This window comes from Ursus americanus, chromosome 14 (assembly GCF_024610735.1).
Source record: "Ursus americanus isolate L20-20 chromosome 14, mUrsAme1.1.p, whole genome shotgun sequence".
Taxonomy (NCBI): domain Eukaryota; kingdom Metazoa; phylum Chordata; class Mammalia; order Carnivora; family Ursidae; genus Ursus; species Ursus americanus.
In genome coordinates this window covers 63235131-63258299 of record NC_142140.1, presented here as the reverse complement: position 1 = coordinate 63258299, position 23169 = coordinate 63235131, and the positions used below count along the sequence as shown (strand labels likewise).

Below are 23169 nucleotides of genomic sequence, written 5' to 3'. Positions count from 1 at the left end.
TGATGGGAGCTGGGGTGAGCTGTTCGCAGGGAAGTCACTGAAGCAAAGCAAGACTATTATCTGGTTGGTTCTAGCTTAAGCAGTCACCTTATTTAGGAAAGCCTAGTTGGCCACTTGTGATGGGTTGTCCCTAAGTTTCACTTGCCTGGATTTGAGCGCTCTGGCCTGAGTTTTGGTTTGCTTACGTAGGCTACCACGCTGTTAGCCCCACCCCAGCCTAATGGCCTCCTCGTTTGAATTCTTGGTTCCTGAATTCTATTAACGGCACCCTGGGGTCACCTAAGGCGCTAACCTCGGTCATCCTCAATAACTCATTCTTCCTCACTGGCCGTAGTCAATCACTGGCAGATCATGTCATTCCCTCCCAGCGGCAGGTTATGTTTTCCAAGCGTGGGTGCGACCTCTATCTATAATGCAAGCCCTTCTAGACCCCCGTCAAGAGATGGGTTTTGTCATTTCCTTGAACCTAGATAGACCTGCGTCCCTGCCTTGACCAACGGAGTGCAGAAGAAGTAATGATATTTGTCTTTGGAGATTAAGTCACAAAAATACCACCTCACTGTTTCTGGAATGCTCATTCTTGGAACCCAGCCACCATGCTGTCAGGAGGCCCACGCTTTCCCCGTGGAGAGGCTCACTCGGAAAGCCCTCCAGCCCTCAGCTCGTCACCAAGAACCAGAACCAACTTGGCAACCATGGGAGTAAGCCATCTTGGAAAGCGACCCTCCCGCCCCCAGCTGATCTTCCCCAGATGACACTCTAGGCAACAGAGGTAAGCCCTGGGCAAATCACCGAGTCATGTGAAAAATACATGATTGTAGGTTCAAGCTGCCAGCTTGGGGGGTGGTGTGTTATGTAGTAATAGATAACTGACCCCCTAACTCTGAAATGTCTCTTAAATCTGTTACCATCTCCATTTCCCCAATAACAGTAAGCACCACTGAACGCCGACTTACCTTCAATGCTAAGGTGCTTTGGATTTATTCTGTTATTTAATCCTTACAATCCTACAAAGCGGTTTGAAGCTGAAGAAGTAAGTTTAAGTAGCAAAGCAGCTTGACTTCATTTCTCTCCTTTACAGAGGAGGAGATGTTCTCAGAAAGGGCATCTAGCCCAAGATTCAAACCCCAGTCTTTCTAAGTCCAAGCTCAGTCCTTACAGCCACCGTTCTTGCTCACGAGCTTCTAGTGGCGCCCGTCGCGCGTGGGAAGATGGCTTCAACCGGACTCCGAACCGGATATGCAGGTCGACACACGGGGTGGTCCTGACTTGTGCCACGATGAGCCGCTTCGGTTCTGGGTGTGGCCTCAGGTCTCGGGGAATGTTTCCGTGGCACTCATCTTACGTGGGGCAGTAGGGAGAGAGCCAGGCCGTCAGCCAGTCCAGGCTCTTGCCGAGTTACGTACTTGCCACGACTTGGTTCCCGCCACCAAAACCAGATGACTGAACCAGCCCATGTGAGAGTTCCCCTCCCGCTCTCTGTGCAACGTGGAAACTGCCCTCTTGTACTTTGGCACGTCCTGCCTCTCCCAGAACCGCCCCCCCACACCAGAGCTCCCCATCAGGGCTCCTGTCCCCGCTTCCGAGAGCTGAAAGATGGGAGGCCCAGACATGGATGCTTTTGCGAATGTTCTCCATCTCCCACTTGATCAGAACTAGCTTCGTGTTGTGGGATGAAATCTGCTTTTCCGCAGCTCTAGGAGAAGAAGGGACATTTGTCTTCTGATATTTCTGAGATGCTGTTCCCAGTGGTTTTGTGAAGCCAAGCACTGGCGTGTCCTTAGCACTCAGAGAAGCGAGGGAAGGTGGCTGAGAACCTGGCTGACACGCTTGCTTCCCAGTTACGTTGCATGCGTTTTGGACACGGGAGCAACAGACCACTAAAGCACGGTTTGCCAACGCCAAGTTCAGTCACCGTGCGGGCTAATGACCTCGGCCCAGTTATCTTAACCTTTCCCAGTACCGTGGCTTTGGGTTGGAGTATTTGAAGGGGGAGGTTTCGAGGAGTTTGTTTTTAAATGTTATTTACACTTCTTTCCACTTGACTCGTGGACATTTTACAGAAATGGATTTAAAACCTGAGATACTTTTAAATATGAAAGAGCAAGACTCTTGTTCAGAAAGTTAACCAATGGTACAATCGGTTTGTCCCTGGAATCTTCTTCTGAATTTTGTCCAGAATTCTTTCTATCCCTTTGAATTTGTTGCAACGTGGTTTCTCTTTTAGTCCCTGGTTCCTTTTATTGTTTTTATCTTGGCGCTAATCTTTGTTTACCCAGGTTCTGACATTTTTTACCCCAGAATTAATTACCCCAGATGGTCTGCTGTCCTGTGTTTTCCAAGCAAACAAAGTGGGCAGGAAATCAGAGTTTCCTGAGCAAATTGGCCCTTCCGCTTTGGTATGAGACTTCGCCTTTCAGAAGCTTGCTTGCTTTATGTCTACTTTTCCTCTTTATAATTGATTAAAGATTGTTTTCATTTTGATCTAATTAGAGCTTACCTTTCCCCCGTTTAAAATGTAGTCCTCACATTTTCCTTTCGCTTCCCTGAGTCTCCCTCGTAGAATCCAGTGTTCTGTTTGATTTGAACTGTGACATCCTTTTTGTTGGCCAGCTCCTCGCTCAGAATAGCTTCTCCGCACCCAGAACTTTGGCGTCGGATTTCTTCTCAATTTTAGGCACTTCCCTTGACAGGACAGTGTGATCGAGCAGCGAGCAGAGCAGGCGATGAGTTCTTGTGAGCCTTGCCTCTTGGCGTTTTGCACAGATGGGTCCCTCCTAACTTTGGTGAGTCATTCAACGACCAGATGTTTGCTTCTCTCCCCGCTCTGTTCCACCCCAGCACCGAGTGAGTGTGCTGTTCTCTGAAGGGTATCACCTCTCAGTCTCTCTCTCTCTCTCTCTTTTTTTTTTTTTTTTTTTTTGGTTAAGATTTTATTTATCCTTTTGACAACAGTGAGAGAGGGAGCACAAGCAGGGGGATGGGAGAGAGAGAAGCAGGCTCCGCACTCAGCAGGGAGCCCAATGCTGGGGCTTGATCCCAGGACCCTGGAATCAGGACCTGAGCCGAAGGCAGACGTTTAACCAACTGAGCCCCCCAGGCGCCCCAGGATAGGGCCTCTTTCTGCCTTTCTGGAAGGCAGGAGTCCCGGAAATACCTGCCTTGAGGGCCGGGACCACTAGGATCTTCCCCCCACTCGTAACCCAGATCACTGGTAACAACCCAGCCCCAGAACCCTGTGCCTGAACCGGGAGCTGCCTCCCCCCATTGCAGACACTTTCTGTCTCCAGAAGAGAGCCTCCCCGAGATCTTGGCTTTTCCTCTCCCTTCTCTCCTCACACCCCCACTTCTCTGGCCCCTCACTTCCATGCATTCATTCAATGTCCATAGACGTCAGCTGTGAACCAGGCACCCTCAAGCGAGCGATCGTGGTCGCGTGCTGCATGCTGACACAGGGACACGGCAAAGCCTTCTGTCTGTAACGGGGGGCTCCGTGAAGGCCCCGCACAAAGGCCACCGAAGCTGAGTGGTGAAAGAGGGTTTGCGGCTCCCCCATGAACATTCTCCATTCTGCCTACTTTGTATCGGAGGATTTCTCGCAGGGGAGATAAGCTCCGCGGGATCGTCAGCAGGAAACCCTAGCAGACACCACCTTAACCCAGTGATCAAATTAACACCCCCAGCATTTGTGCGACCCAACGTTTCCGTCACGTTTCCACCCAAAATGCGTTACGTGAATCTAATTACGAAGAAACGAGAGAAACCCAGATTGAGGGCCGTCCTACCAAGCAGCTGGCCTGTGCTCTTCAAAAAGGTCCAAGGTGTGAAAGACAAAGACCGAAGGAAATGAAAAAAAGACTAAGGAACTGTCCCAGTTAAAGTAGGCTAAAAAGACACGACAGCTGATTGCAGTGCATGATCCAGAACTTTCTTTTGTTATGGATATCGCTGAGACAAGTGGCAAAATCTGAATATTGCCTGCAGATTACAGTGTTGTTTTATTCTATGTTAATTTCCTGATCTTGGGAATTGTACTGTGGTTATGTAAGAGTTTTTAGGAAATACACATTGGAGTATCTGAGGATAGAGGGGCATCATGTCTGTAATTTATTCTCAAATAGTAGTAAAAAAATAGAGAAAAAAGGTGTGTGTGTGTGTGTGTGTGTGTGTGTGTGTGTGTGGAGAGAGTCGGGGGAAATAAAGCAAATGTAGTCATGTTAACATTTGGGGAAATCTGGGTGAAGAATGTAAAAAAATTCTCTATACTGTTCTTGCAATTTTTCTGTAAGTCTGAAATGTCTAAAAAAATTTTTTTTAGGGGCACCTGGGTGGTTCAGTCAGTTAAGCATCCAGCCCTTGGCTTTGGCTTAGATCGTGATCACAGGGTTGTGGGATCGAGCCCCGTGTCAGGCTCTGCACTCAGCAGGGAGTCTGCTTGAGATTCTCCCTCTCCCTCTGTCCCTTCCCTCGTGCACATGTGTGCGCTCGCTCTCTCTAACAGATAAATCTTTTTTTTTAAGATTTTATTTATTTATTTGACAGAGAGAGACAACAAGAGAGGGAACACAAGCAGGGGGTGTGTGAGAGGGAGAAGCAGGCGTTCCGCCAAGCAGGGAGCCTGATGCAGGGACTCCATCCCAGGACCCTGGGATCATGACCTGAGCCGAAGGCAGACACTTAACGCCCGAGCCCCCAAGGCGCCCCTCTCTAATAAATAAATCTTTAAAAAAAAATTTTTTTAAAGAATGCGTAGGTCCCACGGAAGAGGACAGACAGCTTTGCTTTTTTGTGACCCATCCCTTAGGCCTCAGGACCTGTGAGCATGGCAGTACAGGGCCGTAGCCTGCAGTGTGCTCTTGGGCCCGCACAGGCTGGTTTCCATGAGAGCGAGAATCACTCTGTCATCCAGGCCTGGCATCCCATCCCCCGTGTTGCAAACCCCAGAAGGCCCTGTGCTGAAAGCCCCCAGGCCCTGTGCTGTTTCCCCCTCGGCACGCAGGTATATTCCAAGGATTCGGCAGAATATGGCGTCTGACAAATCCCTACTCAGTGACATAGACAGAGCCAGACTTCTCCCAGGTACCTACGGTTTCCATCTCACAGACCAGCTTCACCCCAAACAGTAGTCCCCCATTAGCTGATTCCTTTGGTGACATTCCTTTCTGCAAAACAGGGGCTCTTAGCCTGTTTCTGTCTAATGGTCTGCGGAGGCAGAAAATTATAAGGCTTGATTTGTAACAAATTAAACTCTATATTCTGTCTATCTTGGCACTTGGTAGGGTTTTTTCAGTTTGTTGTTGTTGTTTCTAATCATGCACTTAATATTTGAGAGCAGGTCTAGACTCACAGTGAAACTGAGCACAAAGTACACACAGTCCCCAGCCCCCCCTCACAGACACAGACACGCACACGTAACCCCCCCCCCCCCATCAACACCTGGCACCAGCGTGCTCTGCTTGGGACAGTCAGTCGGCCGACAGGATGCACCGTTATCCCCCAAGCCCATAGTGTGCATTAGGTTTCGCTCTCATACTCTGCCCTGTGGGTTTTGACAAATGTGAAATGACACGTGTCCACCTTTACGGTGTCATACGGGATAGTCTCACTGCCCTAGAAGTCCCCTGCACTGCACGTATCCCTTCCTCCCGCCCTACTCCCAAATGCCTGGCAACCACTGATCTTTTTACTGATCCCACCGCTTTGCCTTTCCCAGAACGCCGGCCGCTTGGAGCGATCCAGCGCGGAGCCTTTCCAGACTGCAGTCTTTCACTCCGTGATATGCATTTACGTTTCCTCCACGTCTTTTTGTGGCTTGATAGATCACGACTCTTTACCGCTGACTACTGTTCCCTCGTATGGCTGTACCACGGTTTACCCACGCATCTGTGCAAGGACGTTTCGGTTGCTTCCAACGTGGGGCCACTGTGAGTAAAGCCGCTATAATAGTGTGGGTATAAATTTTCGATTCGCTGGGTAAATACCCAGGAGTACCAATGGCTGGGTCGTTCGGCAAGGGTGTGTTTTCGTTTTGTAAGAAACTGCCAGACTAGCTTTCAAAGTGACGGCACCGTTTTGCGCTCCCGCCAACAGCGAGAGTTTCCCGTCGCTCCACGTCACTGGATTTTAGCCACTGTCGTGGGTGTTCGGTGGTAACCCCTTGTTTTGATTTGCAATCCCCTAATGTCCTGTGATCTCAAGAGTCCTCTCCTACGCCTATATGCCGTCCGTGTGTCATCTTTGGTGAAGTGTCTATATTCAGACTGTTTGCCTATTTTTAAATTAGATTGCTCTTCTCTCGTTGATTTTTAAGAGTTATGCGTGTATTTTGGATAACAGTCCTTTATCAATATGTTTTTTGCAAATATTTTTTTCTTAGTCCGTGGCTTCTTTTCACATTCTCTGGACGCTCTTGGTTTGTATTCACGCTGTTTGTATTTCTCTGTTTCACCATAGGCCTGCTAATCCTATAGCCAGAGGCTACAAGCTTAACAAGTAGCCCTTGGTGGGTGGGCTTTTTTCATTATAAAAGTTTATTTACTCAAGTGCTATGAAAACCAGTATCCTAAGCAGTGAGTCCATTTATTTTTTTTAAAGATTTTATTTATTTATTTGAGAGCGAGAAAGAAGAAGAGCACAGAGGGAGAGTGAAGGGGAGAAGCAGGCTCCCCACTGAGCAGGGAGTCCGATGTGGGACTCGATCCCAGGACCCTGACAACATGACCTGAGCTGAAGGCAGATGCTTAACCAACTGAGCCACCCAGGCGCCCTCCATTTATTTATTTATTTTTAAAGATTATTTATTCATTTGTTTGAGAGATATTGAGGGAGAGAAGAAAGCATGAGCCGGGGGGGGGGGGGGTGGGGAGCAGAGGGAGTGGGGGAAGCCGACTCCCCACAGAGCAGGGAGCCCGATGCAGGACTTGATCCCAGGATCCGTTTACCCCATATGTATACATTTGACTTTGGGGCCCTTTTTCCTCAATATAGGTTAGGATTTACATTCTTTGTATCTTTGATCTAACGTCTTAAAGAATTCTCTGCAGTTTTCCTATCGTTTTCTGGATGAACAGATAAACAAAATGAGATATACTCATACAATGGAATCCTATTCGGCCTTTAGAAAAATGAAATTTTCATGGGGGCGCCTGGGTGGCACAGCGGTTAAGCGTCTGCCTTCAGCTCAGGGCGTGATCCCGGTGTTCTGGGATCGAGCCCCACATCAGGCTCCTCTGCTATGAGCCTGCTTCTTCCTCTCCCACTCCCCCTGCTTGTGTTCCCTCTCTCACTGGCTGTCTCTATCTCTGTCGAATAAATAAATAAAATCTTTTAAAAAAAAAGAAAGAAAAATGAAATTTTCAGGGTGCCTGGGTGGCTCAGTTGGTTAAGCATCTGCATTTGACTTAGGTCATGATCTCAGGGTTCTAGGATCAAATCCTAAGTCAGGGCTCCCTGCTCAGCAGGGAGCCTGCTTCTCCCTCTCCCTGCCCCCTGCTCATGCTCTCTCCTTCTCTTTCTCTGGCAAATAAAATATTTTTTAAAAAATGGAATTCTTGTGGCACCTGGGTGGCTCAGTCAGTTAAACGTCTGGCTCTTGATTTTGGCTCAGGTCATGATCTCAGGGTCGTGAGCCCCGGTCAGGCTCAGTGCTCAGTTTAGAGTCTGCTTGTCCCTCTCCCTCCCCTTCTGCCCTTCCCCCTGCTTGCTCTCTCTCCCTCCCTTTCTCTCTCCCTCTCCCTCAAATAAATAAAATCTTTTTTTTAAATGTGTATATACACACTAAATTCTACCCCTGAAACGAATAATACAGTATATTGAACTAAATTGAATTTAAATTTTAAAAAATTCTTTATATGCATAACAACAGAGCTTCAGAATGCTTAAGGCAAAAATTGACAGAACCGAAGGGAGAAGCAAATAAATCTACAATAATAGTAAATTAAGAAATTATAATAAATCTAGAGATTTTTAACACCCTTCTCAAAAGTTGGTAGAACAGAAGGCCTCCCCCAAAAAATCAGTACAGATATCGATTTAAACAACACCATGGACCAACTTGGCTTAATTGACACTTAAACAACACCGTATCCAGCAATTGCAAAATACGTGTTCTTCCTAAGGGCACATGAACATTCGTCAAAATAGACCATATGCTGGGCCATAAAGCAAAAAAGATTATTACCATACAAAGTATATTATTTGACCATGATGGTATTAAATCAAAAATCAATACTAAGACATCGAGAAAATCCCCCAGTGTTTGAAAATCAAACAACACACTTCTAAATAACCCATGGGTCAAAGGGGGGAAAAATCACAAGGGAAATTAGAAAATATTTCGTAGTGAATAATATGAACACAATATATCAAAATTTGTGGGATGCAGGGAAAGCAGTGCTTCAAGAGAATTTATTGATTCGTTCTTATAAGAAATTTATATATTTTTTTAAACTCAAATTTTTTAAAAAGATGTAAAATCAATAATCGAAGCTTCTATTTTAAGAGGCAACAAAAAGCAAGTAGTAGAAAGGGGGGGGAAATAGCAGAACTTCTGGCCCAGACCAGGATGGAACAGACAGATTTCTTACACAACTGAAACCCTGGTCGTTGAATGTAAAACAAACACAAGAAGGCTCTGAAAGGTGGAGAAAGTCTGGCTAGGGATCTTGGATCGTAAGAACGCCACTGCAGTGAGCTTGCCAGCTTTTCTTTTTGCCTCAGAGTATCACAGGCTGGGTGGTGGCCAAGCCAGCAACTTGGAAATGCCAATGGGAGCAAACCAAAACAGAGAGAGAGAAGGTCTGCTCTCTTTAGCCAAAGGACCAGGAAAGAGGCAACCTAGCAAGACGGAAAGCATTGTAGGAAATGCCTGCCCTGGGGCGCCTGGGTGGCACAGCGGTTAAGCGTCTGCCTTCGGCTCAGGGCGTGATCCTGGTGTTCTAGGATCGAGCCCCACATCAGGCTCCTCCGCTAGGAGCCTGCTTCTTCCTCTCCCACTCCCCCTGCTTGTGTTCCCTCTCTCGCTGGCTGTCTCTATCTCTGCCGAATAAATAAATAAAATCTTTAAAAAAAAAAAGAAAAGAAAAGAAAAGCCTGCCTTATTCCAGCCAAACACCATGGAGAAAACCATGGCCCCTCTGCCATCCTTTTCAGCAGAAGCCGAGTTGGGAAGCCCGGGCTCCCACCCTTAACAGGCTCTCCGACCAGCCCCGCCTCTCCCACCTCCAGCCGGTGGTAGCACACGAGACCTAGTGGGCAACCGAGACTTCTATTCCAACCAGGTGGTAATTCCACATACAGACAGTTAGAGTGTTGACCACACGGGAATCCTGGACTTCTACCGCATCCCCTGGTAATGAGGTGGTTCTTCTCCTCCTCTGTCAGAAGAGACTGAGTGGAGAACCTGGACCTTTACTCCCACCTGGCTGTAGCAAGGAACCGCTCCCTTCCTCCATGGCACAGTGTCAGAGAGGGCCTACGAAAACAGAAGGAGTCAATAACATCCAGAGTCTTATGATGTAATACCAGAATGTCCGGGATACAATACAAAATCATGTATCGTACCAAGAACCCAGAAAATCCCAAGCTGCATAAGAAAAGATCCCCAGCGGATGACAGCTCTGAGATGACACAGACGTTGGGATTTTCCAACAAGGATCTTAAGGAGCGTCACAAAAATGCTTCGGCGAGCAACTACGAACATGCTTAAAACCCATGAAAAAATAAAAGGTCTCCGCAAAGAAACAGAAGATATATAGAATGACTAAATGGAAATTAGTCTAAATATATGGATATATAGAATAGATATATAGAATGACTAAATGGAAATTAGTCTAAATATACGGATATATAGAATAGATATATAGAATGACTAAATGGAAATTTTAGAACTGAGAAATACAATAACTGAAATGAAAATTCAGAGGATGGACTGAATAGCAGCCCAGATTGTGTTACTCGTATATCAGTCAAAGTTCAACCGAAGAAGTAGCCCAGCAAAGGGATTTATTTTTTTGCAAGTGGGGAGCCAGTTAAATACTCTATGTAAGGCTGATGCTTCTTCTTCTTCTTTTTTTTTTAAGATTTTATTTATTTATTTGACAGAGAGAGAGAGACAGCCAGCGAGAGAGGGAACACAGCAGGGGGAGTGGGAGAGGAAGAAGCAGGCTCCCAGCAGAGCAGGGAGCCCAGTGCGGGGCTCGATCCCAGCACCCTGGGATCACGCCCTGAGCCGAAGGCAGACGCTTAATGGCTGAGCGACCCAGGTGCCCCAAGGCTGATGTTTCTGTGCCTAATTCTGGAACCTGAAGTTAGAGCAGGCAGTCGGGAAGGGAAGATGTGAAAGGGAGTGCAAAAATTAAACTAGAACCCAACCTACAAGGCTGAGACAGAACTCCCGAGGATGGGCCGATACCTATGTTGGTCTCCTACTGCCTCCAAGCCTCCAACTTGGACAATGGGAGGGCCCTGCCTATCATCATGGAGTTGAACACGAACTTGGCCCAGGAACTGGAGAGGTCAAAGGAGAACTTGGCAGGAATTGGAAGAACTTCAGGTCTGGGGGCTGCCCTAAGCCAACTAGGCGGGCCAGCAAATAACTCGTAATGTACGTGGGCTGAAATAGTGCCTTGTGCCCTGCCGTTTTCAATCATGCTGTCCTGTTAAAAGTTTAATGGTATTATGTCTACAAATTTGTAATACTCCCCCTTCAAGAAGGGCTTAATTCCCCTCTTCTTGAGTGTGGGCTGGACTTAGTGACTCTCTTCTAACAAAGAGAATACAGTGGAAGTGACGGTGTATGACTTTTGACACTAGATCGTTAAAGATTGTAGCTTTCTCTTTCTGTTTCTCTTTCTTGTAGGTTTCTTGCTCTTGAAAATTCCAGTTGCTATGTCATGAGGACTCTTAAGCAGTCCTTTGGTCCACATGGCTAGAAACGTAGGCCTCCAGCAAACAGTCATCTATGGGTGAGTCTCCTAGGAGGGGGACAAGTGTGGTCCCCACCGACGCTTTGACGGCAATTCAGGAAGGATGCTGAGCTGAAACTAACCAGCTATGCAGCTCTCACATTTTTTACTTAATCTTTGCCTGGAAGCCATGTTTGTCTAATGGAGTGAATCTTAATAAGAGTTTCAAGAGGCCACAGAGTGTTTCATAGAATAAGGTTGGCAGGGACACCACCAGCATGGTCGGCAAATGATAGAGACAATGCGAAAAGAAAAGAGAAGCCTTTGGACCCCAAAATTCTACTAGCAGGATGCAGATTGAGAAAATTACACAGCTGCGAACACGGGCCGTCTTTCGTATGTGGCCTTGGGAGGCCAGCCTTTCTGTGCAGGATGTCAGGCAGGGGCTGCACGTGTCCATGAGACTCAGTTTATAACCCAAAGGTGCGGTCTGTCCCTTGAACTTAGGGCCAGACTCTAAGGTTTTCCTTCTTGTCATGTTCTATTCCTGCGGTTACAGGATGGAGAGCATGGGAGGCTTGGGTGGAGAGTGGCAGCAACCAGGGAGTAGAGGTGATGGTAGTGGAGGTGGTAGTGATGGTGGAGCTGAAGATGGTGGTGGAGGTGGTGGCAGAGCTGGTGGAGTTGAGAGCAGTGGTGGTGGAGGTGGAGGTGTGATGGAGATGGCGGGGGACGTGGAGGTGGAGGTGGTGCTGGCGGTACAAGGCACAGGGCTCTCGGACTTCTCAGTCACCTGATGTGGACACAGAAGGTGGGACTGCTGCCCCGTGCAAGCCATATGGCCACACCCCAGGCAACCTGCCTCTTACCTTGGGCCTATTTGCTCTTGGGTTGTTCACTACGAATAAACCGACTCGCTCATAAGTGCTCTCCCTCTCCGGATCACGCCCCTCTACCCGCTAACAACTGCTGGGATGGGGGAACGAGGCTTAGCTCTTGAGAGCTGTCTCACCTGTGTTCAAGCGTGCTGCGGGAGAGATCGGGCAATTCTGGGAACCAAAGGGTGCCGAGAGGCTCCTAGGCAGGAACAATTGGGAAACAAAGTTGTCCTTCCTCCCTTCCTCTCCTCCTTCAAGTTGTTGTCTTGTCTCAACAATGGCCAGACATGATAAACAAGAGACAATTTATTCCACATCGCCCAAGCTGTAAGCGAGCAGGGTCAAGGAGAAGTGATAGCCTCCCTCTCTAATTCCTTGCGGTGATGAAGGCCAACCCTCCCCCCACGGTTGTGAGAAAGGATGAGGACAGGGATTCGGACGAGTGGGCAGAGCGCGGCACCGGGATTTCCGACAAGGTTACGGAGATGCCTTCTTTTGCTCGGGATCCAGGTCTTTCCTCTGGTCGACCAAGGTGTGTGGGACAATTGGCTTCTTCAGCAAGTTTTGTTTGGGGCTGAACACGGTTCCACAGGGACAGTTCATGATCACCCTCCAGAAGTGCTTATGGTTGAAGTAGCAGAGGGCCGCTGGAAAGCACGAAGGGATGGGGGAGAGGAAATTTGGAGAACCGGAAGAAAGTGGCCAGCGAAGTGAGGCCAAAGGGAAGATAAATCCCTAAGAACGCGTCCCTGGGGATTGCCATCCCCCCTCCCTGCACACTTCCTCTGCCCCAAGCCACCCACGTTCCTTCCCAGGGCCCTCCGGCCACTCACCGCAGGTGACATAGAGGGCAAACACCAGCCAGCCTATGAAATAGCTCCAGCCGATGGGGACTGATAAATTCTTCTCCAACTCAAAGATCCAGAGGTTAATAGGGAACAACATGAGAGTGAAGAAAATAAGGATAACTAGGAGACAGGAAGCGGAGAGATCTTATTCTTACCTGAGGACCCCACAGGGATTCTCCCTCACCTGCTGGGCTACAGCCACAAACCCCAATCGACCCCTCCCACCGCCCCTCTGCAGGGACGAGGAAACGGTGGGGCTCAGTTCTCCAGGACTACCCATTTTGTTTGGCCACCTCCCACCAAACCCTTACCCCACCCCCCAAAGAAAGGAAGAGGGAGAAGTGCCCAGAAAGATGTGGTTCGGGAGAAACGAAGGACCATTTCCAGAGCCGGGGGGTACCTTGAAAGAAGCTCATGACGGTCCCAACGCAGCTAAAAAAGGGCAGTCTCTGAAGGCCAGGTAGGTACGGCAGGTGCAACCAGATGGTGAAGATAAAGCCCAGTGCCAGCGCCAGACAGAAAGTGATCGTGGCCACCCCGAAGACTGGGTGATTTGTCCACAGCTTAAAACTCTCTGGAGAAAACAAGAAAACAGGACGAACTTAGGATTCACAAAGGAAAAAAATATACTCGAATGACATGAGAAAAAGTTAACTAAAGAAATGCACATTTTTGGGGTGCCTGGGTGGCTCAGTCGTTAAGCGTCTGCCTTCGGCTCAGGGCGTGATCCTGGCGTTCTGGGATCGAGCCCCACATCAGGCTCCTCCGCTGGGAGCCTGCTTCTTCCTCTCCCACTCCCCCTGCTTGTGTTCCCTCTCTCGCTGGCTGTCTCTCTCTCTCTCTGTCAAATAAATAAATAAAATCTTAAAAAAAAAAAGATGCACATTTTATAAAAAGATTTATCTATTTATTTTAGAGACAGAGAGAGAGCGCGCACTTGCAGGGGGAGGAGCAGAGGAAGAGGGAGAGAGAGAATCTCAAGGAGACTGTGCTGAGCGTGGGGCGCCATGCACGGCTCTGTTCCAGGACCCTGAGATCAGGTCCTGAGCCGAAATCAAGAGTCAGACGCATCACCAACTAAGCCACCCAATATTGAACTCTTCCATCCGGTAAAGCCACTTCAGGAAATCAATACCAAAGAATTAATACTAAACACAGAAAAAAAAAAAAAACTTTGATTCACAAATTTTGTTTCTCCTTTTTTCGCAAATATGACATCGAAAATAAATTTTACCAAGAATAGAAAAATAAAATTCAAGTGAAAGATGACAATCTATTTAGTTGATCTATATGTCTATTAACTTATGATATGGAAACATTTACTGGATCTCATAAAGCTAAATTTCTTTAGAGAGTTGTAAGTTATTTTTAATCTCTACACCCAGCATGGGACTCGAACTCACAACCCTGAGATCAAGAGTCTCGCACCCTCTTTGGGCTGAGCCAGCCTGGCGCCCCACAGATAAATTTTTAAACAATATAAATTGAATAATTTAAATAATTTAAAAGATATAAAGTTGTTTATAAAGAATGAGTACAACTGTGTAAAAACCATTCAAAACTTGTTCGATTTTTTTTTTTTTTTTTTTAAGTCTAGCAAAAACTTGAGTGTTCGACCGACTGCGGCTGGCGGCTGGTCTTTGAGGAGCTCGGTTAGAGCGAGGCAGGTGCTTTCCTGAGTCTTGGAGCCAGACACAGAATTAGAATTCTCAACCTGCTCTGTTCGTAGGTGAAAAGCAGTCAAACACCGACCCTCAGGCAAGGTACGTTGTCTGAGTCGCAATTTCCTCATCTGTCCAGGAACGATGACCATCCCTATTCCTTAGGGACTGAGCAAACAGAATAAGCACGCAATAATGATAGCTTTTTGTTTCCCCAAATCTATTGTGAGAAAGACGCATTTCTCTCCCAACAGGAGAAACCAAGAGCCGTGTAACTTTTCTTTTTATTATTATTTTTTTAAATGTTAACGAGAGGGAAGACACGGAACGTGGATCACGGGGATCGAAAGCTCGGGTTTCGCACAAGAGCTGAGAAAGGAGGCCTGGAGCTGGGAGGCGAGGGGAGAGCATGGGGTCATGAATAGGGTAACTGGCAATAAAGGGCCACGAGAGGCTGGGAAGGAAGGAACAAGGAAACCAGACGCAGAAACCCAGGGCTGGCCCAGAAAAGCAGGGCCTGAGGCAGAAGGGAAGAAAAGGGGCCGAGGCGGGGGACTCCTCCCAAAGCTCGAAGCTGGGGGTCCGCAAGCCTAGAGGAAGGCAATCCCCACCTCGCTGGGGCTCTGCTCCCCATACAACAGGGGGAGTCGTGTGATGAACGAGGGATTCACCGGCACTGGGAGGCCATGCCCCTTGCAACATTGCTACACCCACAGCCGAGGCCCTGAGCCTTCGCGAAAGCAACGATCTGAGTCAGGCCAAGCGATCTGGTCCACGATGGATGGGGGGAGCAAGGCCGGTCCTTGGTGGTCTCCGCCGGTGAAGCCCTGTCACCGGCCAGATCACTGGGGATGACCGGAAGGAGGGGACAAGGGCACGGGGTGACCCAGAGCCACTGAGGCAGACGGAAGCCCTGGGGTGGGATGGGGGCATGGAGGGTCTCACCGTTCCAATTTTCTGAGTTGGAACAGCTCCTGGATTTGCAGATCCGCAAGAGCCCCATGGACATAACGTGAGTGGCCGTGTGGATCCTGGTGCTGACGTTGGCGGGCCAGCGCTGGTAGAAGCGGCTTCTAGAGAGGCACAGCCATTTCTTGGAGAAGACCATGACCAGCAGCAGGGCGAAGGCAAGCAGGCTGAGCTCCGAGGCCAGCACCTGGGCTATCCAGCGGGAGCTGTGGGTCATTCTCCACCACAAGGGCAACACAGAGATCCTCCGGGGCTCTGAGCTGTGATCCCAGAGCTCATGCCTGCTACTGCTGGGCTCAGAGAATGAGTTCTGTACCCCCACTTCTTGTTCCAGACTCCCCTCCACCCCATCCTGCTTCTCAGCACCCCACTTCCTTTCCAAGTTTCCAGTGCTCTTCCCTTTCTCCTCCTGAGCCAGGGAACTCATCCCTAAAGTCCCCTGCCCCCATCTTGAGCACCACCTGTCTCCCCCTCTTCCCTCCGCCCCATCTCCCCCTTTCCTTGCTGGGCTCAGTCGTCCCTCATCTTGGAAATATTTTCATCAGGCGGAACACTTTGCGCCACAGGGCCTGGGACCTGGGAAAGAACGACCCGTTCAGTAGGACAGGACCCCTAACTGCCACGGAATATTCCTGCGGGGGTGGGGGGTGGGGGTCATCAAGTGGGGGAGGGGCCCATGGTTGCAGCCCCACCCCTAAGAGCTGTACTTTCTGAAGGTGTCCCCTTCTCTTCCTATATCCTCTGCCCTGACCTTACCCCCAAATGCTGACAGACAGAGCGGGAGGGAGAAGACGCTTGTCCTCAGGGAAACAGCTTCCCTCTGCTGTTCTTTGGAACTGTCTTCGGAAGGGGTGGCCGACCTTCTCACTGCTTCCCCTGGTTGCCATTCCCCTCCCTCTTCTCTGTACTTTCTTCCCTTCTTTTTCCCCTCAGCACCAGAAGGAGAAGGACATAGGATAAGGAGAGGATGGGGAGGGATGTCACACAATCTGAGATCTTTCTTCTTTGTAGGATTGTATTTATTTATTTTTTTGAGTAATCTCCACACCCAACGTGGGGCTCGAACCCACAAAGCCGAGATCAAGAGTCGCACGTCCCACCCACTGAGCCAGCCAGGCGCCCCACGAGCTGAGATTTTTTTTTTTTTTCTAACCTCCCTTTTATAAGTTACAGGAAAATAAATCTGAGTCACCTGGGGCAGGCTGATCATAGCGGCTTCTGGGAGAAGAGAGGCCCTGGGAATTCTCCCGAGGAAAAAGCCTTTCGGGTTTGGGATGTGAGTTTGAATCCCGCCAGAGCTGGTTTATTTTGTGGAGGCAGTGATCATGTGGTTAAGGACATGGGCTTTGGGGTCCAACAGGCAGAGAGAGGAGTATGGGCTTGGGAACCCGCATGTATCCTCTCACTTCTGTAGGCCTCAGTTTACTGATCTGTAACAGGGACAATGAGACTTGTCTCAGACTTGGTTTGAATATTGAATGAGAAAAGAAACAGTAAGTACTCATTGCTTCATAGTAAATCCCCAGATAGTGAGAGTGATGATTGTTACATTATGGTATTTTTCTAAGATTTTATTTATTTATTTGAGAGAGAGAGACAGAGATGGCAAGAGACAGCACTAGCTGCGAGGGGAGGGAGAAGCAGGCTCCCCGCTGAGCAAGGAGCCTGATGCAGGGCTCGACCCCAGGACCCTGAGATCATGACCTGAGCCAAAGGCAGACGCTTCACCGACTTGAGCCCCCCAGGCGCCCCTGTGACATTCTGATTTGAACCATTTTGTGCTCTCTCACTAGGAAACAGAGAAGGAACCAAAACACAAAGGTTTTTGGACGGCATCCCTGCATATTAGTGACCACAAATGACAGAGGAAACCCAAATTAGCCTAAGCAGAGGGGGCGTGCGTCGTGAATCCCGAGGGCCTGTGCTCAGCTGGACCCGAGGAACAGTTGGAGTAAAAAATTCCAGTCCCGTGAGGGCTCTTCCTCAGTTTCTTAGTCTGTCCGGCTGCTATCAACGCCACAGACGGGGAGCTCATGAGCAGCAGAAATGCAGTCCTCGCGTTTTCAGGGGCTGAACGTCCGAGTTCATGGTGCCCATGTGGCCCGTGAGGACCCCCTGGAGGTCTCTGATTCTTGCTGTCACCCTCATGCAGGGCCAGCGAGCTCTGTGGGGTCTTTTTTATAAGACACTGATCCCATTCGTGAGGACAGAGCCTCCCAAAGGCCCCTCATCACCTCATCAACCCCCCCCAAAGCCCCACTTCCTAAAAGCATCACCTTGGGGTTAGCCTGCCGACACGGGAATCTTGGAGACACACGCAGTCTGGCTCTGGTCCTGCTGCTCCCCGAGCGACCTTCTCCGCCTCCCCAGACCAACCTCCTCTTCTCGCCTGGTCCACACGGTGAAACACGGGACCCTCACGCCTCAAGCTGTCCGTCTTTCTCCTTCAGCTGCCAGAGTGGGGACCTCTCAGTCCCAAGTCCGCACATGGTCTGGCCCTGCCCGGGACAAGTGCCATCCTTACGACCCAAGGCCATGGTCAGGGGCATCCTGGTCAGGAGGCTGAGCAGAGCTGGTGATCATCAGGGTTTTGTTTCCTTCCTGGGGCCCGTTTTCGTTTCCCTGGAATTTCCAAGTTTCTCATCCTAACAAGCAGTTCTAACGGTAACACAGCACAACACGGGAGAAGCTTGGAAATACAATGTTTCCCGAAAAACGGTAATTCCCAGAAGACTACGCTAGAAACATGATACCGTTTTTGTAGAGCTCGTAAACAAGCACAACTAAACAAAACATTGTTTAAGTGCACATCCCTACTATGATGTCACGGTAAGTTTTAAAAATCAGCATGGGGTGCCGGGCTGGTTCAGTCGGAGAAGCATGCAAGTCTTGATCTTGGGGTTGTGAGTTCGAGCCCCATGTTGGGTGTAGATATTCCTTAAAATAAATTAAAATTTATTTTTTTAAAGATTTTATTTATTTATTCGACAGAGAGAGACAGCCAGTGAGAGAGGGAACACAAGCAGGGGGAGTGGGAGAGGAAGAAGCAGGCTCATAGCGGAAGAGCCTGATGTGGGGCTCGATCCCGTCACACCGGGATCACGCCCTGAGCCGAAGGCAGACGATTAACCACTGTGCCACCCAGGCGCCCCATAAATTAAAATTTAAACAACACTAGAAATAAAAATCAGTGGAATGATAAACACAAAATATAGAATAGTGCTTATTTTATTGCCCGGGGGAGGCGGGGGATGGGACCGGGAGGATTGCCCTGGCACGTGCATGTTATTGGTAACAGGTCGTTGGTTCCTGAGTTAGGCTAGGTGCACAGGTATCCATTATATAACAATCACTCATAACTGACATATAATTCATATGATCCCGTGAATGTATCAGATACAGTTTTTCAAAAGGTAATTAAAAATAGTCTAAGAAAGGGAATGCAATCTTAGTGCTTACTGGGTCTGCAACGAAAGCTATTTATGTAGTCACAATATATAAGGTAAACACTGTTAATTGAGTTTCGACTTTTAGAATCAACAGATGGACAAAACACGGAAGACTTAACTATGGCTACAAAAGTAAACATAGTCGTTATCAGCCTCGATACCGTCCCAGTAAATGCTTAGAAGAGGTAAACTGGCAGGTGGAAGGAGGAGAGAGCGGAAGGGAAGGGGGGGGCTGACAACAGGGTCTCCACAGAAGGCCGAACAGCATGTGCACTGCACAAGAGCACACAGCTTGGGGAGGGGGTTGGTGAGCGAGAACTGAGGTCCGGTCTGCCCTCTGCCCCTCCGAGGGGGCTCCATTGACTGGGAGGAAGAGGCGCTTTGTTCGGATATCTCCTAAAGGTGAAACTCCCCTCAAGACAACCGCCCCAGCGTCTCTTCAGGGGGGGCTGCCTTTTAACCACAAGGTTAGAGGCGCAAGGGTGCCAAGGTCAGCAGCGGTCCCGGCCAAGGACGTGACTGTGTTATCAGTGGGAGTTCTCTGGTTGCAAGCACCGACCCAGACGGACTAAGTTGGACAAAAAGGAACGTCTTGGGGCAATAGTGAGTGAAAGCGGACTCAGACAGGAAGCCGAATGTCCCGTCCAGGCTAACAGGAGCCAGGGGGAGCCTGGGGGAACCCTCAGCAAGAGCTGGCTTCTCTGCTCACTGCTTCCCCACAGCGTAGCCCACTAACCCCCTCTGTCCTTGTCTATTCCTGATCGGGATTCCGAATCTCAGAGTCTACCTGGCCTCAACGGGGTCTCCTGTCCACCTTGAGGTGGGAAGGTGGATACCCTGACCGACAGCCCACCAGAGCCACACGGACTTGGAGAGGGACAGCTCCCCAAAAGAAAAGAAGCCAAGCAGTCAAAAAATAATGACAATGTGGGCGCACCTGGCTGGCTCAGTTGGTGGAACTCTCAAGTCTTGATCTCAGGGTCATGAGTTCGAGCCCCACATTGGATGTAGAGATTACTTATTTTTTTAAAAGATTTTATTCATTTATTCAAGAGAGAGACAGAGTCAGAAGCAGAGGCAGAGGGAGAACCAGGAGCCCTGCTGAGCAGGGAGTCCCACACGAGGCTCATCCCAGGACCCCGGGATCATGACCTGAGCCGAAGGCAGACGCTTCACCGACTGAGCCTCCCAGGTGCCCCGGGCATAGGAATTAATTAAAAATAAATAAATAAATAAAAATAATGATAACTTGCTGGCACATGGACAGAGTGGAAGCCAGAATGGAGTGCAAGGCTGGGAGGAAAGCGCCCACTGTCCCACCTGACGGCGTGGGCACCTGGACATCCCTTACAGGACAATAGCCTCTCAGCGACCATGGGCTGGGCTGACCCGGAGAATGTGGACTCAGACACACACAGGCTTACTTGTCACTCCTCGACGGTCCCCAGGGACTTGCTTTGCTGCCTACACAACACCCAGAAACAGCCCTACCCCGGGCGGGCTCACCCAGAGACACACGCACCAGGGCACATCTCCTATTCAGTGAGCTCCCAGGCCCCTGGCATTGCTAGAATATGTCAAGGCCGAGTCCTTGAGCTGCAAGAAGGCTTCCCTTTTGCGTCTGTGAAAGTCATTGCTGGTTATTCCTCAAACTCTAGTGTGTACTAAGGACCCGGGCATCCCACTACAATGCAGATGCCACACTTCTAACAAGCTTCTAGCAGGTGCCCGTGCTCCTTGTCTGCTGATCACATACTGAGAAAGTCTGGGTTGCTGGGCCGCCCTCCCCAAGATGTCCCTTGACCTGCAGACTTTGGACACATGGGGAAACAACGGTGTCCCACCTGCTTGCTTCTGCCTCTGTGGGGAACTCCATTGCCTTGTATATGCCAAACGAACAGAAATAGAAAGAGAAACATTGCTGCATCAAACAGAGCAAGAAGTGACCGCAAAATTAAGATTTTCTGCTCTTTGAACAAAAATGTACAGTTACCGCTTACGTCAGTTAGAATGGCAAAAATTGACAAGGCAGGAAACAGCAATTGCTGGAGAGGATGTGGAGAAAGGGGATCCCTCGTACATTGTTGGTGGGAATGCAAGTTGGTACAGCCACTCTGGAAAACAGTGTGGAGGTCCCTTAAAAAGCTAAAAATTGAGCTACCCTATGACCCAGCCATTGCACTACTGGGTGTTTACCCCAAAGATACAGACGTAGTGAAGAGAAGGGCCATATGCACCCCAATGTTCATAGCAGCATTGTCCACAATAGCTAAATCGTGGAAGGAACCGAGATGCCCTTCAACAGATGACTGGATTAAGAAGTTGTGGTCCATATATACAATGGAATATTACTCAGCTATCAGAAAGAACAAGTTCTCAACATTTGCTACAACATGGACGGCACTGGAGGAGATAATGCTAAGTGAAATAAGTCAAGCAGAGAAAGACAATTATCATATGATTTCTCTCATCTATGGAACATAAGAACTAGGAAGATCGGTAGGGGAAGAAAGGGATAAAGAAAGGGGGGTAATCAGAAGGGGGAATGAAGCATGAGAGACTATGGACTCTGAGAAACAAACTGAGGGCCTCAGAGGGGAGGGGGGGTGGGGGAATGGGATAGGCTGGTGATGGGTAGTAAGGAGGGCACGTATTGCATGGTGCACTGGGTGTTATACACAACTAATGAATCATCGAGCCTTACATCGGAAACCGGGGATGTACTGTACGGTGACTAACATAATATAATAAAAAATCATTTTAAAGAAATGTACAGTTACCAGAATGAAAAGGCAAACCACTGAATGGGAGAAAATATTTTCAAATCACATATCTGATAAAGGGCGTATACCCAGATTATATAAAGAACTCTCAAAACCCGGTCATGAGAAAATACACCACCCAGTTTTTTCAAAAGCTGAGAGTTTTGAACAGAAACGTCACCAAAGAAGATAAACAAATGGCCAATAAACATTTGAAAAGATACTCAGAATCATTAGTTCTTAGAGAATCAGAGATTAAAACCGCAAGGAGGGGCTCTTGGGTGGTTCAGCTGGTTAAACGACAGCCTTCGGATTTGAAAGGCTCCCTACTGTATGGTTCCATTTACATGACGTTATAAAACAGGCAAAACCACAGGGGACAGAAAACAGATCAGGGGCTGCTGGAGGCTGGAACTGAGGAAGGGGCTCACCACAAAGCGGCACAGGGAAATTTAGGGGGGTGATGGAAGTCCTTCGTTTCTCAATTGTGGTGGTGGTTACACGACTATATACGTTTGTCAAAAATCTCTGAACTTGACACTGAAAAGGGTGAATTTCTCTGTATGTAAATTGTACCTTAAAAATATACCCTAATAATGTATAGAATTGTTGAATCACTACATTGTACACCCGAAACTAATCTAACAGCGTATGTTAACTAAAATGGAATTAAAATTTAAATAAATAAATAAAAATGAAAACTGCAATTTATATTTTATAGATTTATTTTTATATAATATATATTTACATATATATTATATTTATGTATAATAGCTTTATTATACATACATATGTATATATATATAATATAGCTTTAAAAAGGAGAGAAAAAAATGATATTTTACAAAAGGCAAAAAAATGACTTCTGTGTTCTCCGGAGGTCCGGTGGTGTAATTCCCATCAAGATTTATGTCAGATCTTCGCAGAAGGAAGAGCGGGGCAGAGAGCCATGCCCAAGGGCTCGATGGTGATGAAGGAGGAGCTGACAGGTCGAGCTTCTACCAGGGCCCAGAACCACGCGGGAGATGGAGACAGGGCAGGGGCGCGAGCGGGGCGGGGAGCCCGGGGAGCAGGTGCCTCGCAGGTGCCCGCAGCCTGCGCCTCAACCCCTCAGGGGCTCCTCGGCGGGGGCGGGGGCCGGCCACCCCCCAGACCCTGCCTCGCGCGGAAGGCGGGCACTGCGAACCCGTAGCCGGAGCCCGGCCGCTGGACGCAACAGGACTCGAGGCGGGAAGCCCTCCTAGCGCTGCAGGTGTGGGTCCGCGCGGAGAGCGGGAGGGAGCCGGGCGCGGAGGGGCGGGGCCAGGACCGGGGGCGGGGCCAATCCCCGAGCTCCGAGCCCAGAGGGGCCCGGCCACGCCCCGAGGGTGCGGGCCTTCGGGGTGCAGTGGATGGGGGAGTTCCGCCCCTCTGTGCTCCCCAGGCTTGGCCAGAGGCGCTCTGGGGCCGCTGGGTGGGGAGTCTGCAGTTTGGATTGGGCGTGCTGGGGAGCGAGGTCGAGGGGTTCGCCGGAGAGCGGTCGGAGGCCACGTCCTCCTGCACCGGATGGGGTGACTGCCTGGTGAACTGGCCAACCCTGATAGCAGGAACCATCACCATCACATACCCCCGTACCTGAAGAGAGGGGCGAGCCCTGCGAGGAAGGAGGGAAGGGAGATGGACAGAGATGGACAGAGAGCCAGGCCGAAGGGCTCTGGA

At 49.1% G+C, this 23169-nt stretch overlaps 1 protein-coding gene across 1 annotated transcript; it reads right to left on the bottom strand.

The window, feature by feature from the left end:
• Window positions 1-12259: 12259 nt before the first annotated feature.
• ODF4 (outer dense fiber of sperm tails 4) lies at window positions 12260-15687 on the bottom strand. Its single transcript, XM_087867745.1, has 4 exons — window positions 15237-15687; window positions 13031-13204; window positions 12616-12750; window positions 12260-12429 (listed from the first exon to the last, which is right to left on the bottom strand). Exons 1-4 carry the CDS (start codon window positions 15685-15687, stop codon window positions 12260-12262), a joined length of 930 nt encoding a protein of 309 aa, XP_087723871.1.
• Between the last annotated feature and the right edge of the window lie 7482 nt (window positions 15688-23169).